Raw genomic sequence first — 15,267 nt, 5'->3', positions numbered from 1 at the left:
GGGCTTTGGGTCTCCACTCCACACTCCCCCTCATTCACAATGTTACAATTTTTTGTTCTGATGATGCCTGATACCTGATCCCTTTGACACCTCATGATCACACAGGATGGTGTGCTTCCATGTGGGCTTTGTTGCTTCTGGGCTAGATGGCTGCTTGTTTGCCTATAAGACCCCAGACGCTGTATCTTTTGATGGCTGGACACCATCAGCTTTCTTCACCACATTTGCCTTGAGCAATTTTTAAGACTCCTCTATCACCCATTTTGAGCAGTTTATCTAGATGGCATGTAGTTGTCTTCATTCCTTGTCTATCTCAGGCTTGTTAACCTTGGGGTTTTTCTACGTATTTGTTCCAGGTAGTTCCTGTTACTATCTACAGTTTCAGCATTAGTTTCTAATTAATCTGATCTAGTGTTAATCTCATGCGGTGTGTTTTTCATCTGAGATGCAGTTTTCAGGGTTAGAGGTTTGAGTTTTCCAACTCCCCTACGTGCTCATGGTTGCTGTAACTTCATGGGCGCATTAGAGGCACTTGGACAATTCCTTGTGTTCCAGATACAGTCCTTGCCTCTGAGGTAAGAACAGTCACTCACTAGCCAGTAGATTAACCCCTTTGTTGACTACTGGTTTATTGCTATGAAAATGCCCCAAAGGGACAAAGGTTGACCTCACATCAGTGGAGCCATTCTGTTTCCACAGTTGAGGCATGCCTGGGGACTAAAAACCGCTAAGCCAGCAGAACTTGGGTTTGAACAGCAAAACTCCTGCCTGCATGTGTATTGGTATAAAAATGAGAGGAACCACTCCCACCTCTACACCTCCATTCCTGAATCCACAGACTGTAGTTCAAAGGAAATGCCACCACCAGTATATGACAAAAATTCATCTTGGGCCTACAACTGATACTCAGTAAGCCATTAGCCACTGCTCAGTATTGGGGTATATTAGTAATCACAGGCATGAGCTCACTGCTGCATTTTACGTGAAACTGATTCCTTAGAATCCATGCTAGAAGGGATGCCTACGTGATGGTGGAACGGCATTGTGAGTCCCAGGATCAGATGTGCTGGCAGAAGCATGCAGGCTGTGGAAAGCAATCCATGTGTGTGTCAATCTTAGAAAATACCAATCTCTGCCCCCTCTGATGGAAACATGCAATACAATCAACCTTACACAGTTCAAACCAATGGGATTGGTACTCTATTGATCTTAGTACTTGACAGATGAGCCTTCTGACAGTAGTGAACCATATTAGCTTTGGTTAGGGGAAGCCATGTTGTCAAACCTATGCATAACCACTATCCCGGCTACCATGTCCACATCGTTGATGAGTCCTCCAAGCACTAGGGTGGACTGGAAGTGAGACTGCCTGATAAGAGTCCATTATTTAGTGCACCTGATTAATAGCCACCTCTGCTGTGGATGCTCTGATGGGCATGCAGATGGACCACAGATACTTTTGTAGTCTGTGCCCATTCTTAAAGGTCCATTCATAAATGTTCCTAGTCTTCCTTGGTACCAACCTCTCCATTTTGCTTCTTCCAAACCTCTAGGAACTTGGCCAAACTTCCCGTGAATGAATAGAGATCTGCACTTCAGTGCCTTCAGACATGGTGGGCCACCAAATGTCCAGAGCTTGAAATTGTGTCCATCGAGATGATTTTTTTGCCATCACTATTCAGGGGACACCCTTGAGTGGAGGCAGTAGTGCTGCAGCTAGCCACTTTTGGATGGAACCAGTATATCATACAAATCCATCTGTAAACAAAGCTTGAGTTTCATAAAATTTCCCAACGTACTTATTGGATTGAGAAGAGGAGTCAACAAAACAAGACTTGAACAAACCCTACTTGAACCTTCCAGACCTATCTAAGCTCTTGTACACCATTTCCACTGAATGGTGAATTTCTACTATACATGCCTACGTTCTTGACTAGACGGTTCAACAACCCAAATCATGATGGGAAGTTCAGGCTACGTGCCACTTGATGTCTCATGGGTGAGGGTTCACTATCAATCCAAAGAACGGGAGCAAGCCAGAAGCGGTTTCTCAAGAGGACAATAGTTATTGGTAGAAGGCATAGATTTGCCCCTAGACACTTGAGATCTGCACTCTGATTCTCTCAGTGGTGCTTGACAGAGCTTCCAGGTAGTATCCTGATATCCCATGGCACTTTGAGAATTATTGGATCTACTGAATCATAAGGCCAACAAGATAGAGCAGCTTATACTATGATAGGAACTCACAGCTGAACATACTTTTGTTCTGGTCCCCACTCACATGTAGTAGTCTTATGGGTGACTGTAGGTGGGTTCAAGTAATCCACTCAAATAGGGAATATGATGATATTAAAAATCCCAAAAGGCCTATTGATCACCAGGCTTCTTTTTGTGTGATCTGTCCTAGATGGCAGCCATTGCCCTCAACCTCTGACCATCCTACCTTAACTGAAGAATCTGTATTGAGATGCTGCTGGTTGAGAGGCAAGGAGGGATCATTGGGAATACAAGTCAGCTCTCTTTTAAAATCTGGGGCCTGCCCCTGTTGTACCTGAGATATTCAAGATATAGTCATCTCAGTACTGAGAGAAAAATTTGATAAATGATTCAGTGGTGCTTAGAGTAATTTTTATTTCAGTGCTTAGAGAAATAGAACCTGGGCAAAGGACATATGATTACCAATCAGATTTGAATGGGATTCTAGATGGAGCAGTTTGAACTTGAAAAGCTGCACGCTGGGTACTTTCTGCCATGTGGGGTAGGAGAACATCATCGATCCTTTTTTTATGTTTAGTAGGTACCTGTAATGAAGAGAAGTTGGTGTTTTTCATAAAGCCAAATACTTGTGATAATATCATAAAAAGTTGTTACAGGAAAATGAGTGTCTTGAGAATGATGAGGGCAAGGAATATGTAAGTATGCTTCACACAATTGACGTATGTGTGGATTGCGATAAGAGCTGTATGAGCCCTAATAAAATGATTTTTAAACAGCTAATACTAATAAGGCCAAGATTATTGGTTCCATGTGCATTAGGCCATTTAGCATGCTTTCTTGTGTGTATTTTCCTGCTGGTCACAAAATCAAGAATAAATTAGTCACTGGAAAGCCATTTCCAGGTAAAGAAAACCACTTAATATTGGGGGGTAATCTAAATATTCCTTGATAATTTATCATTCATATTAGTGCTATGCTTTTTTTCCCAAAAAAACCCCCAAACATTTGTATTCTTAGATTCCAGCTCTGGAGAAATTCCCTTTCAGCCAGTATTTATCTGACTTGTTTCATAGACTTGCTGAAGAAGTCAGACCTTGGATAGGTTTGAGGATGCTCCAGCTAATATTGTGTCCTTTGTAGCCCTGACTCTTTTGCTTGGGGTCCTTAGACTGTACAGAAGCCAGTGGTCCCACCAGATACTTCTCCGTCGGGTGCATTCATTCCGTTTGATCACGACTAACATCGTGAGCCTTAAACCATTAGCTCCTCACTCTCAAATATGGTAGGTCGCTGTGAATTCACTTTGCTACCTTGTAGTCTTCTCAGTCACGGGCCTGAGGCTACCCAAATCTACCACCATCAAGCTGATTCTTACTGACTAGAGCAGAGTAGAACTGCCCTATATGGTTTCTGAGACTAAATCTTTACAGGATCAGACAGCTTCAATTTTCTGCCACAGACCAGCTGGTGGGTTTGAACCACCAGTCTTGCCCAAGGCTCGACCAGCAGGGAGCCTTATTGGGGCAGTCAGCGGTGGTGAGAGGAATACTGGCTTGAAATGGAGAATGGGTGAGTCCCCAAAGCCCTTGTTTCATTTTGGAAGGCTTATGCAGAAACCTTCCATAGACTGAAGAAACCTTAAGCAACAAAGAAGAATTGATGCATTTCAATTATTGAAAATGCCATCGACTGCCGGAGAACAAACAAATCTGTCTTGAAAGAAGTACAGCCAGAAGAACGCTTACAAGAATCAAGGAGGGTGAGACCCCACCTCACGGACTGTCCGTGTGTTATCAAGAGGGAGCAGACCCTAGCAAAGGACCGTGCGTGGTAAAACGGAAGGGCAGTGAAAAAGAGGACAGTCAATGAGACGGATGGACACAGTGGTTGCAGCAATGGCTCAAACAACAACTGAGAGGCTGGCACAGGACGAGGCAGTGTTTTGTTCTGTTGTGCTTAAGGCTTCCAAGAGTCAGAACTGACTCGATGGCACCTAAGGATGACGACAGAAATACATATGGTACTGGAACTTCACCTTATGGGAAAGATGACCACACAGCAATTGGTGAGTCAAACAAAATGGTGGGGATTAATAATGTGGCCCACCCTCGGTCAGGGACTCAGTTTGGATGTGTTCCCAACCTCTGTAGAGTGTCAACTGAGTGTTTAGAAATATCGTAGCAAACTTCTGGTCCAATAACCAGACCATCAATTCCAGAATCACCGTTTTGATAGTGGCCTTAGAATTACATCATTGTCTCTAGAGGAACGATTACATTTTTTCTTCTTAATATTTTTCAAAGCAAAAGGGCAGGAATTATTGGATGTGTTAATTAGATGTGCGATTGCACATCACTGGAGGGGGTCCTATAGTAAATAAGTTACAGTAAAATATGTAACAGTATAACACCTTGACATCCCAGAGAGAAGGCAGTGGAAGAGAAAGTAAAAGTTGTTTGGCATGAATTAGAGCTAAAATATTTTTTTAAAAATCTTCAAATATGTGCAATATATACCTTAACCTAATGTGCATTCCAAGGATTTCCATGGAGGGTAAATTCTTCAATTGTTTTCAAATGTCTTTTGAAACTCTCTCTGTTCTGCCAGGGAACTTACAGGGCCTGGTGCTGCTAGTTAATTAGAACTCAGAACCCAACGCACTGCCCTACACTCGCCGACACCCGACAGCACAGAGAACTGCCCTGTGAGGATCGAGCAGAAAGCCTCATTTTCCTCCCACAGAGCTGCTGTGGTTTCAAACTGCTGACTTGATAATTAGCAGCCTGCTGAGTAACCCAAGACCCCTCCAAAGCTCGTCATTATAGTAGGAGATTGATTAACAGAAATTTAGAGATAGAACACAGCCAGGTGTTGGTTACTAACTTTCATACCCATGCCATTGAATGTTAATGGAATAGGTGCGATTGGGCTTATTTCAACACCAGGATTTTAATGTCCAGATCCAAAGCATCTCCCCAAACCAAACTGCTCTCGAGTTTATTCCAACTTACAGAGACCTTATAGGACAGGGTAGAACTGTCCCTGTGGGTTTCTGAGGCTGTAACTACAGAAAGCCTCCTGTTCAAAGCAGCTAAAAAAGATAATTTATACGTAACTATCCTACTGTAACTCTGGAGTGATCCTAAAATAAGGTGACCAGACGTCCCGCTTTTGGCGGGACAGTCCCGCTTTTTTAACAATTTTTCCTATGTCCCATGGCGTTTTTAAAAAGTCCCAGTTTTTGGAAAGAATGCACGACAAGCTAGGGTATACGGTTTTTGGCTGCCATGTGGCTCTTTCGCCAGGATATGAGTTTTATCAATGGTGCCCCGCTGGTGTCCCGCTTTACTGATGTTAAAATCTGGTCACCTTATCCTAAAACCATAGCTTCAGATTTGAAATTTGTCAATGTTTCACGTTACCAAATTTGCCAGTACTTACAGTCTTTGGTCTTTGAGTTCCTCTGATTTGATTGCTTGTAAAACTAGTCTTTAGCAAGTGTTGCTGGGAATACCCGGATGATGTGCAGCTGGGATTCACGGAGAAGCGAGCTTGACACCCACGCCCTAATGTTAAAAACATGACATTACAACTGTCCGTATAGAAAGCATAACATTTTAGAGCTTACAGTCAACACTTAATCTAACTGTTCCATCAGTTGTGAATGAGGATGTCCCACCTAGAAGGTGTCTGAGGCTCACATGACCAAGTGAAAAGAAGGTGACAGGTGACTTGGATAATGGTGAAGAAACGTAGACAGAGCTATTCAAATTAGTAGGACTTTGAAATTAACTGCATGTCCAGGGTGAGCAGCAGCTCTAGATTTCTGGCTCAAGCAATTGAATACCTAGTGATGCCATTTGTTGATAGCACCCCTTCCTCTCTGACAGAACGTTCCCAGAAGGAGTCAGTGTGGGGAAGAGGGGAAGGCCAATCCAGTTTTGGCCTAGTGAACTGGTGTGTCAGCTCTCAGGGCACACGGGATAGATGGGCCTTCACCAGAGACCGGTCAGACCTCGGAAGGGCTTGGAAAAGACAACCAGACAACTCACTGCCACTGAGTCAATTCCGACTCCTAACCACCCTACAGGACAGGGTAGAATTGCCCTTGTAGGTTTGTTTCTAAGACTGTAGCTCTTTATGGGAGCGGGAGTAGAAAGCCTCCTCTTTCTCCCTCGGAGCCACTGGTGGTTTCAAACTCCTGACCTTGTGGTTAGCATCTCGATGGGAAACCACTGTGTCACTTGAATCAAGGAAGAGGAAAACCACCTGGAGCAGTGTCATGGGGAAAGTTCACAAGAGAATTCCATCTGTAATCAGGTGCCCCACACCCACTGCCGTCAAGAGGACCCTATTGGGTAAAACAGGACTGTTCTGTGGGTTTTCAAGACTAGAAATCTTCACAGGGAGCAGAAAGTCACAGCTTTCTCCCACAGGCAGCTGATGGGTTTGATCCGCCGACCTTGTGGTTAGCAGTCCAGTGCTTAACTCACTACACCACCAGGGCTCCTTCCTACTTTTTCAGGGGGCTTGAATTACTCTTTGTCTGCTTCCTCTCCACTTACTCATAGGTATTCTTGGGGACAAGCGTGATGGATTTAATTTCTCCATGAAGTGTTCGGCAGTGTATGAAGGTTGGAAGACCTGGGGAAGATTTGTTCCTGCAGGGAAGATGGGAAAAAGAACTGACTTCACTCTCAGCCAGTCCCGAACTCAGTCAGCCGGGCATCTTCCTCTCTGGCTCAGTGACTTGTTCATAGTCGGGCATATGACCTCAGCTAGTCTAGACAGAGCCCAGTCCCTAACACTCTCCCCTCACCACGGCCCACGCCTACCATGCTGAACTTGAACAGGGAGCCTAAGTGACGAAGGTGGCAGCCACCTTGTTTCCCTTTCTGCAGCCAGAATTCTTAGAGCGCAAAAACGTGGAGAGAGAAGCCAGTCTTCATGAAGTAGTTCTTCAATGGATTCACCTGTAACACTTTACAGCTTTGTGGGCCAATAGATAATGCCAAGTAAGTGGGCCTGACCACTGAGGTAGGAGGAGTAGGGATGGCTGACGTTAGCCTCTTAAGTGTCAACAGCATAGGCGCTATCTAGCTGACTATTTAAAAGACAGGTACTACCTAGTGCCTATCCTGCCACCGCCCTCCCTCATGCCCCACTCTTGTTCTTTATCAGACGGGTGCAGGCACTGGAGAAGAAGGGGACAGCAACATTCACAAATTTAATTTTTAAAAGTTAAAGAACCACTACTTTCAGGTCAATACAGACTCAGTGACCCTCTAGGGCAGAGCTCCAGCGGCTCTCCAAAGCTGCGCATCCTTACAGCAGCAGACTGCCTCCTCTCTCCGGAGGAGTGGCTGGTGGACTGGTACGACCTACCTTCCACTTAGCAGCTCCTTGGGAACATATGAGGACTCAGGAAAAGACTTTTAAGTCTTGACTTGCCAGAGGCAGAGGGGAACGGAAAGAGGAAGCTCCCAGAGGGTGAGGAGAGGACAGTGCGCTGGGGCCTTCAGGAGCCCTTGCTGTGCTTTGACTTTGGGCTTGGTGGAGAGGTGCTGAGGGTGGGAGATGCCAGCACCCCATGTCAGGGCCCAGGCAGCAGCACAGAGGCAGGGGTGAGGGCCCGTAGTAAAGACCAAGCAACTTGGTCTTTGAATTTGTCTGCTTCTGAAAAGCTGTATTTTCTCAGTTCATCCTCCTTGGCAGAGAGCCCACAGGGAGCCGCTGAGGGATGGACACGAGTGCAGGCGGAGTGGCCCACATCTGCACAGCCCCGCAGCGCCGGTAGCGTTCCCTGGTCTGGTGCTGTCCAGTTGATTCTGGCTCAAATCAACCTTGTAGGGCAGAGTGGAACTCCCCCCATAGGGTCCCAAGACTGCAATCGTCACAGACGCAGATTGCCGCGTCTTTGTTCTTGGAAAAGCTGGTGGGTGGGAACTCCTGAACCCGTTAGCTGTCAGGTGCCTCACCACAGTGGCACCGGTGCTCCTACTAAGCGCCAGCCATGCCTTACTTATTGAATGCTCAGAAAAGCCCTTGAGGTGATATTTGAATTTTACAGAGAGGTCACCTAAGGAGCCTTGGTGGCACAATGGTTAAGCACTTGATTGCTCCGTGTCAGTGGTTTGAACCACTAGCCGCTCTGTAGCAGAAAGCAGCAGCAGTCTTCTGTAAAGATGCCGGCCAATTGCAGGGATCTGTGTGTGGCCTCCTCTCTGGGGGGACGGACAGCAGAGGGGTGGGTGAGGGGGGACGTCGGGGAGGGCAGGATATGACAAAATAAACAATTTGTGGATTGTTGGGGCTCATGGGGGAGGGGGGACCGCGGAGGGAGGGGGAAGGAAGTGAGGACCTGATGCCGGGGGCTTAGGTGGACAGCAGATGCTTTGAGAGTGACGCGGGCAATGAATGTGCAGGTGTGCTTTACACAATTGATGTATGTGTGGATTGTGATGAGAGTCGTACGAGCCCCTGGTGAAACGATTAAAAAAAAAAAAGAAGAAGATGCCGACCGTGGAAACGCCACCGGGTCGTTTTGTTCCGTCCTATGAGGTCACTATGAGTCCGGATTGACTTGATGGAAGGGCTATGGGGTTGGGGTTAAGTTCACGCAGCTCGTAGTGGCTGCTTTGTCCAAATACTTGACCCTCAGGCTGTGCTGCAGAACCAAAGAGAAGAGAACTGAGTGACCTTAACAGGTCAATCATGATTACTGGTAAACCAAAACTGCCAGTTGTCCATGAGTCAATTCTGCCTCATGGCTACTCCAGGGGTTTCAAAGTAGAACAGTGTTCCATGGGGATTTCCATAGGTTGGTTTTGGGAAACAGATCACTAGGTCACCATGCCTCTGGATGTATTTGAACATTCAGCCTTTGGATTATCAGCCAAGCGCATTAACCATTTGTGACAGTTACATAAGCTGTCAACTTGAGGAAGGGGTGGAATCTGGCGTGTCGCAGCTTGATGACTTTATTTGGAGGCACGGTAGAGATAAATAGCTCACTGGAGGCCAGGCACGCTCACTCCCTGCGAGACTCCGCTAGAGTCCTAGAGCTGGAGGAGCCACCTGGAGACCTCTGGCAGCCCTGAGATGCTTCCACTGCCACTGGATCCACACGACTTTCCACCCACTGGCCTGTGATCTTCCTGCATTCGGTGTCATTGGTATCGGACATATGGGATAATATTGGACTTATGGACTTGATCTGAACAGAGCTGGGATGTTTTCTCAATATACAATTACTCTTTATATAGCTTTTTCTTAGAACATATGCGTGTCTATGAATATGTTTCTCTAATCTACCTGGAGTAACACACCATTTGAACCTCCTAGGTTCATGGCTATGGATATTCTTGGTTTATTTCCAATAGTCAAATCTGAAATAGAGCTTAAAAGTTATCCCTCATCATATCAAGACAGCCATGGATTGAATTGTGACGCCCCCAAAGTTATACAGTCCTAACTCCTGTACCTGTGAATGTGACTGTGATAGTTAAAGGGTATGTGCCAATTGGGCAGACTCCGGATTCTTAGTGGTATGACACTGGAGGAGCTGGAACAGACAGAGAACCCAGGATCATCAACCCAGGAAGAACCACCAACAGCAGGGCACAGTCAAGATCCCTCCCTGCTTGAAGTGGTGGGGGCAGCAGAGCCATGCCACTCCGAGACCAGAGGCTGAGGCAAGGAGCATGAGACAGAGCAGCGGAGCAGCGCTGAGACTACGAGCGAGTGTGCTTCTTGGGCAGTGGAGACCGGAGGCCAAGGAACCACATGGCTGAGAGACTGAGAATGAGAGAGAGAGAGAGAAAGAAGAAGAGGAGGAGGAAGAGAAAGAGGAAGAAGAGAGGCGAGAGAGAAAGACTTGACTGCTGGCTGAGGAGAGGTGTTACTCTAGGCAAAAGGCTCTGTCCTTTACATTTTCTGACCCTCGCTCATGGTAACCTGTTAACTTGCCTAATAAACCCCATAATTGTGAATTTTGTCTGAGTTCTTTGTGGCCATTGCAAGGGATGATGGAACCCAGTAGAAACGTATAATGTTCTGGGAGTAACCGTTGGTGGCAGAAGGGTCAAAAAAGGATGGAGGGTGGGGCATGGCTGCTCTCTGCCTGGTGGCAGCTGACCTTGGGCTTGGGTACACTTGGAGTCTCCTCCCCCCTGTGTAGCCAGAGGACGTCAGAAATGGGCCCAGCGCCGCCCAGGGCTCCAGAGGCCCCCAGCAGTGAAGAGTTACATGTACTGTATGAATAACATTTGAGAAATGGGCAAATGCCATCTCAAGGCATTACTAGGTTTCAAAATCAGTGAAGTCCCCAACGTGCTACAAGTGGCATATTAGGCTCCTGGGACCGTGGATTTTGTTTTAAATGTTGCATGTGTGTCATTTCAGATGTCAATGCTGCAGAGTGAGCTCAAGAGGAAAGTTCTGTTGATTGGTTCGTCCCACAAACACTGAGCGCCACCGGTTGCATAACGGGAGCTCTCTTCACGGAGACAGGGCCTTTCTAGATCAGGGGAAGGGCATCCTTACCGTCTGCGGGGCTCATCTGGACAGCATCGCTCAGCTGACCTTTTAGCTCTTCTACTCGCTGGAAAGCGTCCAGCTTCACCCTGCGCTCCTGGGCCAGCCGGCTTCTCATCTGAGGGAAAAGGTGCTGAGGCGGTGGAAATGTTTTGGGGTGCACACCCAAGTTCTGTCCACTCACAGGGGGGTTCCTAGGAAGTCCTGGCGGGACTAAGCTCAGCCCTTTGAGAATCCCGAGTCCCCTAGAGGCCAAGAACTTGGCCAAAGGAGGGATGGCAGTAGCTGGTGGGAGCTCCTTATCATAACCAGGAGTTTACTTACAAAAGTTAAATCTCTTAACTCTTGTTTCACCAGTGGGGTAAGGAGAGAGAAGAGGTACAACGGGATCAGTTTACACGGGAGGAGCAGGGGGAGCGGAAGACCGAGGGTCCAGTTCACACAGGACCTCGGAGGCCAAGCCAGTAGCAGCCTGGAGTCCTGGCAGGGGCTCCTGGAGGGTTTCAAGTCAAGGAGAGGCCTGACCTCGGGGTCAGAGACCTGCACTAACCTACCTGGCCCATCCCAGAGGGAACTGGCTGCATTCCCACAGCTCTGCCTGTGACCGCCTGCCCCCTCACCAGAGAGCGACAGGGTCCACAGTACACCTTCACTGCAGCGTTGACAGGTGATTGGTCTTTTACATTCTATGTGATCATCTTCTAATTTTTTAAATAAGGAAAAAGCAGTGTTCTCTAATCTCAAAAAGTGCACCTGTATAGACTCAACCAGAGGTCCCTCTCACCCTGAGCTGACAGGGAGCCATGCACGTCTGGTTCCACAAATGCTCCGTGAAGGCAGCTGCCCCCTGTGTTGTGTGGAAGCGCTCAAGTGTCCGGTAAAGCCCGGCTGATCATCAGATTTGCAGAGTTAGGAAGACCTTCCTAATATCCCTGGTCCGGAGTCTCTCAGTGCATGTTATAGATGTGCGTAGAGCTCCATCCCCACGGGCGGGTCCACCTAGTCCTGCCTGGATGGTCGCTGTGAGCCGGTGTTTTGGTTTCCTTCGGCAGGGCATGGGGTCCCAATGAGTTGGAACCAGCTAGATGGCACTGGACAACAACCTGATGGCCACTTAATACTTGCTGCTTTCCCAGATTTCTTCTCAGATTTTTCTAAGGACTCTGGAGTTGGAGACTCAAGTTCTGTGGAAGCGTGCTTTCCATGTGGGCTGCAAGGGCGCCAAGCTTTTCAACCTCAAGTCAGTCAGGCTTGCTCTCCTGCTATTAGCCGTGGACACTATCGACCCAGCATCAACAGAAATGTCCTCATTTTCATGGCGGGCCTAGATGGGACCAGGGTTGAGATGCCCTGCTGTGGAGAACCAGACAGGGCTGGAAAAGACCAGAGAGGGCAGCCCTCTGGATGGCTTACTGTGGCCACTCCCTCCCACGGAGCGTACCTGTTGGAGTTCCCGCTGGGTTTTTCTCTGTTGAATCTGGCCCAGTTTAGAGGCCCGCTCAGCTTCTTGGGTCAGGAGCTGCAGCTGCAGTTCTTTTTGTTCCACATGACCCAAGAGCTTCTCCATGCTGGATGTTCTCATGAACTCCAGCTGCTGCCGGTTGAGCGCTTCCTGGGCCACTCTGTGTTCTAACTCCCTCAGCAGTTGAGCCTGCGGTAGGGAAAAACAAAAACACAAAACAAACCCAAACCCTCAGGAAACCAAAACGCAGTCTTTCTGGATGGCAGAATGCAGCCAACCAGAGGCTGGCCCACACTATCCCTAACCCCTCCTTCAGGGCCCGACAGTAGAAGGATGCTGTGTATTCTTGGGCTCAAGAAAACACAGCTCAGCTTTCCTGCCCTTCGCCAGCCAGCAGCACGACCACCAGGGCCTCGAGCCCAGCCTGGGACTTACAGTGTAAGTCCCGAGACAACGGGACTAACCAGAAATCACCCCAACTCGGAAAGCGATCACTGCAGTGACAGACCAACACCTGGCCAACTAATTTGGTCTCTTCCTTCCAAACTGTGATCATCGCGTGTCTGTGAGCTAGCTGACTAATCGACTAGATAGCTCTCCCCAGCTGCACTGTTCTCCAGCCTTGATCTTGAGACAGCAGCATTCAGGATGTACCGTGGGAGACCCGGCTGGAGCCCTACATGTAATGGGTGTGGGAAACCAAACCCCAAACTCGCAGCCAGGGGGTCGATTCCAACTCTCAGTGATCCTACAGGACAGAGTAGAACTGCCCCTTTGGGATTCCGGGACTTTAAATGTTTAGGGGAGCAGGCTCCTCTTTCTCCTAAGGAAAGACTCTTGGCTTCTGAACAGCCGACTTCACTGTTAGCAGCTCAATAAGCAGCCCCCTAGGGCCACCCTCATGGTAGGCTCATGAACAGAGGAAACTCATCTTGTACGACGAAGACTATTGTATCACCTTAGTCAAATCTGAGGGCAAAGGCCCGTTGGCCACTGCCTGGGGAAAGGAGGGAGAAGTGAAGCTGAGGTACTGGCCATCTTTGTCCATTAAGATCGCTCAGTGTCACCCTGGGGAGGCCTGCCGCTGCTTCTGGTGGCCACCGGTGGCTTTGCAGACTGCGCTCAGATAGAGGGAGCAAGAATGGCCCTGCAGCCCAGGTACCTGGTTCTCCTGCCGCTTCCACAAGCCCACGTTGTCCTCCTGAGCCCGGGCCAGCGCCTGCCGGAGAGCCAGCAGCTGTTGACGCAACAAGACCACTTCTCGCTCTGCCATGAGCTTGGTGCTCAGACACTCCTTTTGACTTCGAATGGCTTCCTGTAATTACCCCAAACACAGCAGCACATCCTTGGGAAACCATGAGAAACCACCTTATCACCCACCCCATCCAACCCTGGACTTAAAAATGTCCCACAGGAACGGCCAGCAGGATGGTTGTAAGTAGGCAGAGTGACACAGGCAGCGCTGATAGAAGCATTCAGAAAGGGTTACGCGTGAAAGTTTCCAAACCATTATCCAGACACCTCGGGGTTCCCGTGTGCTTTCAAGCCTACTTTCCATTTATTACTGCCTGACTCCATTGAGCTCAAGAAGCGTCATGGCTGAAACCCAAGGGCATGTTGGCAGAGCCCTGAGCTCTGGACTCCTGTCTCTCTTTCCCAAGGCTCTGACCATGCTTGCTCCCCAGGGAAAATCCCCACTGGTCAGAGCCTTCGGCACATCACTGCCACCCAACCCCAACTCAGCAGCTCCAGCCAAGCTCCAGGCCAGCCGCCTCCCCAGCGCTCACCTTCTCTGCGCGGCTCAGCTGGTCCCGGAAGCGTGTCTGCTGCACAGCCAGCTTCCAGCGGCCCAGGACCCTGGCTTTGCCCACCATGGCGGCAGCCGGCCCACAGCTGTCCTCCTCCATGGCCCATGGCTGCTTCTGCGAAGAAAGCTCATTTTCAGAAAAGCCTCTTCAAAGCCTAGCCTCAGAAACATGCCTTTCAAAACATGACACAGCCGTGCTGTGGGCCCTGGTGCCCTGTCTGAATGTTCAGGCAACCAGACTGGGGTGGACACAGTGACCAGCAGGGCTGAATGGAAGCACGTACTTTGGCTGGGCTCTCTGGCATGCCTTCTTCAGGTCTGGCCGAGCCCCATTTTTTCTTCAGGTTCCTCAAATTGTCAATCCCTTCTCTTCTCACCTCCCCGATGAGCTCACACACTTTCTGGACCAGACTTCGCTGGTTCTCGTCCAGCTTCTCCTGGAAATTGTAAACCTGAGGTAAGAAAGTGCCAGGGACTCGAGGGGAGTGAAAGGCAACCGAGGAAGGGGCAGTCTTCCTCCAGTGGTGACTCGGTGATTTTATGTCCACTTGAAGACGTATGAAAGTGTAGGGATGGAATTCAGCCTGTCAGTCAGGTCATTCATTGCTTGGTGGTGCCTCCTTGGGGGGGCTGGGGAGGGCCCTTCCTTCTCATACAGAGGATCCAGAAACCTCCTCTCTTTCTCCCTCTTCTCCTTCCTGCTTGCTGGTGACCCTGAGAGCTGTCAATACCCTGCCACATTTCCACTGACCTTGAATCCCACCCGACTCTGCACCCACCGGCCTGTGATCTTCCAACATTCTGCATCATTGCATGTAGCTGCGTGAGTCTGAAGAGGGACTTGTGGACTAGTATCAGACTTACGGACTTGAGCTGGGATACTTTCTTGGTTTACAATGATTTCTTGATATAAAGCTCTTTCTTAGATGAGTGTCACTGGATTTGTTTCTCTAGTCTATCACACTCCTAAAACCTAACTCGGAGGATGGATTCCACACTCAAATATCGTCTGCCCAATTACCCTACCATTCAGTGGCACCCCGTGTGTATCAGAGTAGGACAGTGCCCTGAGGGGTTTGATTTGCCTCTGGTCACCAAGGTGTGGGGGGAGGTCAGATGCTTAGACAGCCTCCCTGACAGCAGACTGCTGTCTCACCACACCACAGGGGTGAGCCTGCTTCCTGCTGCTGGGGACAATGGATTATTTCTCCCTGAAGCTTGCGACCATTAGCTTGGTTCCGGTAGG

The 15,267-nt window shown here is 48.7% G+C and overlaps 1 protein-coding gene across 1 annotated transcript in view; it reads right to left on the bottom strand.

The window, feature by feature from the left end:
* Window positions 1-2,655: 2,655 nt before the first annotated feature.
* The window catches only part of LOC101656777 (coiled-coil domain-containing protein 162-like), a 61,385-nt gene continuing 48,773 nt past the window's right edge, over window positions 2,656-15,267 (bottom strand). Inside the window, exons 10-16 of the mRNA XM_045294731.1 lie at window positions 14,306-14,458; window positions 14,002-14,136; window positions 13,377-13,529; window positions 12,194-12,403; window positions 10,762-10,870; window positions 5,659-5,783; window positions 2,656-2,801 (exon numbers count right to left, since the gene is read on the bottom strand). Of these exons, the coding sequence (XP_045150666.1) occupies window positions 2,676-2,801; window positions 5,659-5,783; window positions 10,762-10,870; window positions 12,194-12,403; window positions 13,377-13,529; window positions 14,002-14,136; window positions 14,306-14,458 (1,011 nt within the window). The 3' untranslated portion in view covers window positions 2,656-2,675. The remainder of the gene's footprint in view (window positions 2,802-5,658; window positions 5,784-10,761; window positions 10,871-12,193; window positions 12,404-13,376; window positions 13,530-14,001; window positions 14,137-14,305; window positions 14,459-15,267) is intronic.

The sequence above is a fragment of the Echinops telfairi genome, unplaced genomic scaffold (genome assembly GCF_000313985.2).
Source record: "Echinops telfairi isolate 266 unplaced genomic scaffold, ASM31398v2 ScPeMD7_3533;HRSCAF=4204_0, whole genome shotgun sequence".
Lineage (NCBI taxonomy): Eukaryota > Metazoa > Chordata > Mammalia > Afrosoricida > Tenrecidae > Echinops > Echinops telfairi.
The sequence above is the reverse complement of the archived record's forward strand: the minus strand, read 5'-3'. Positions and strand labels throughout refer to the sequence as shown.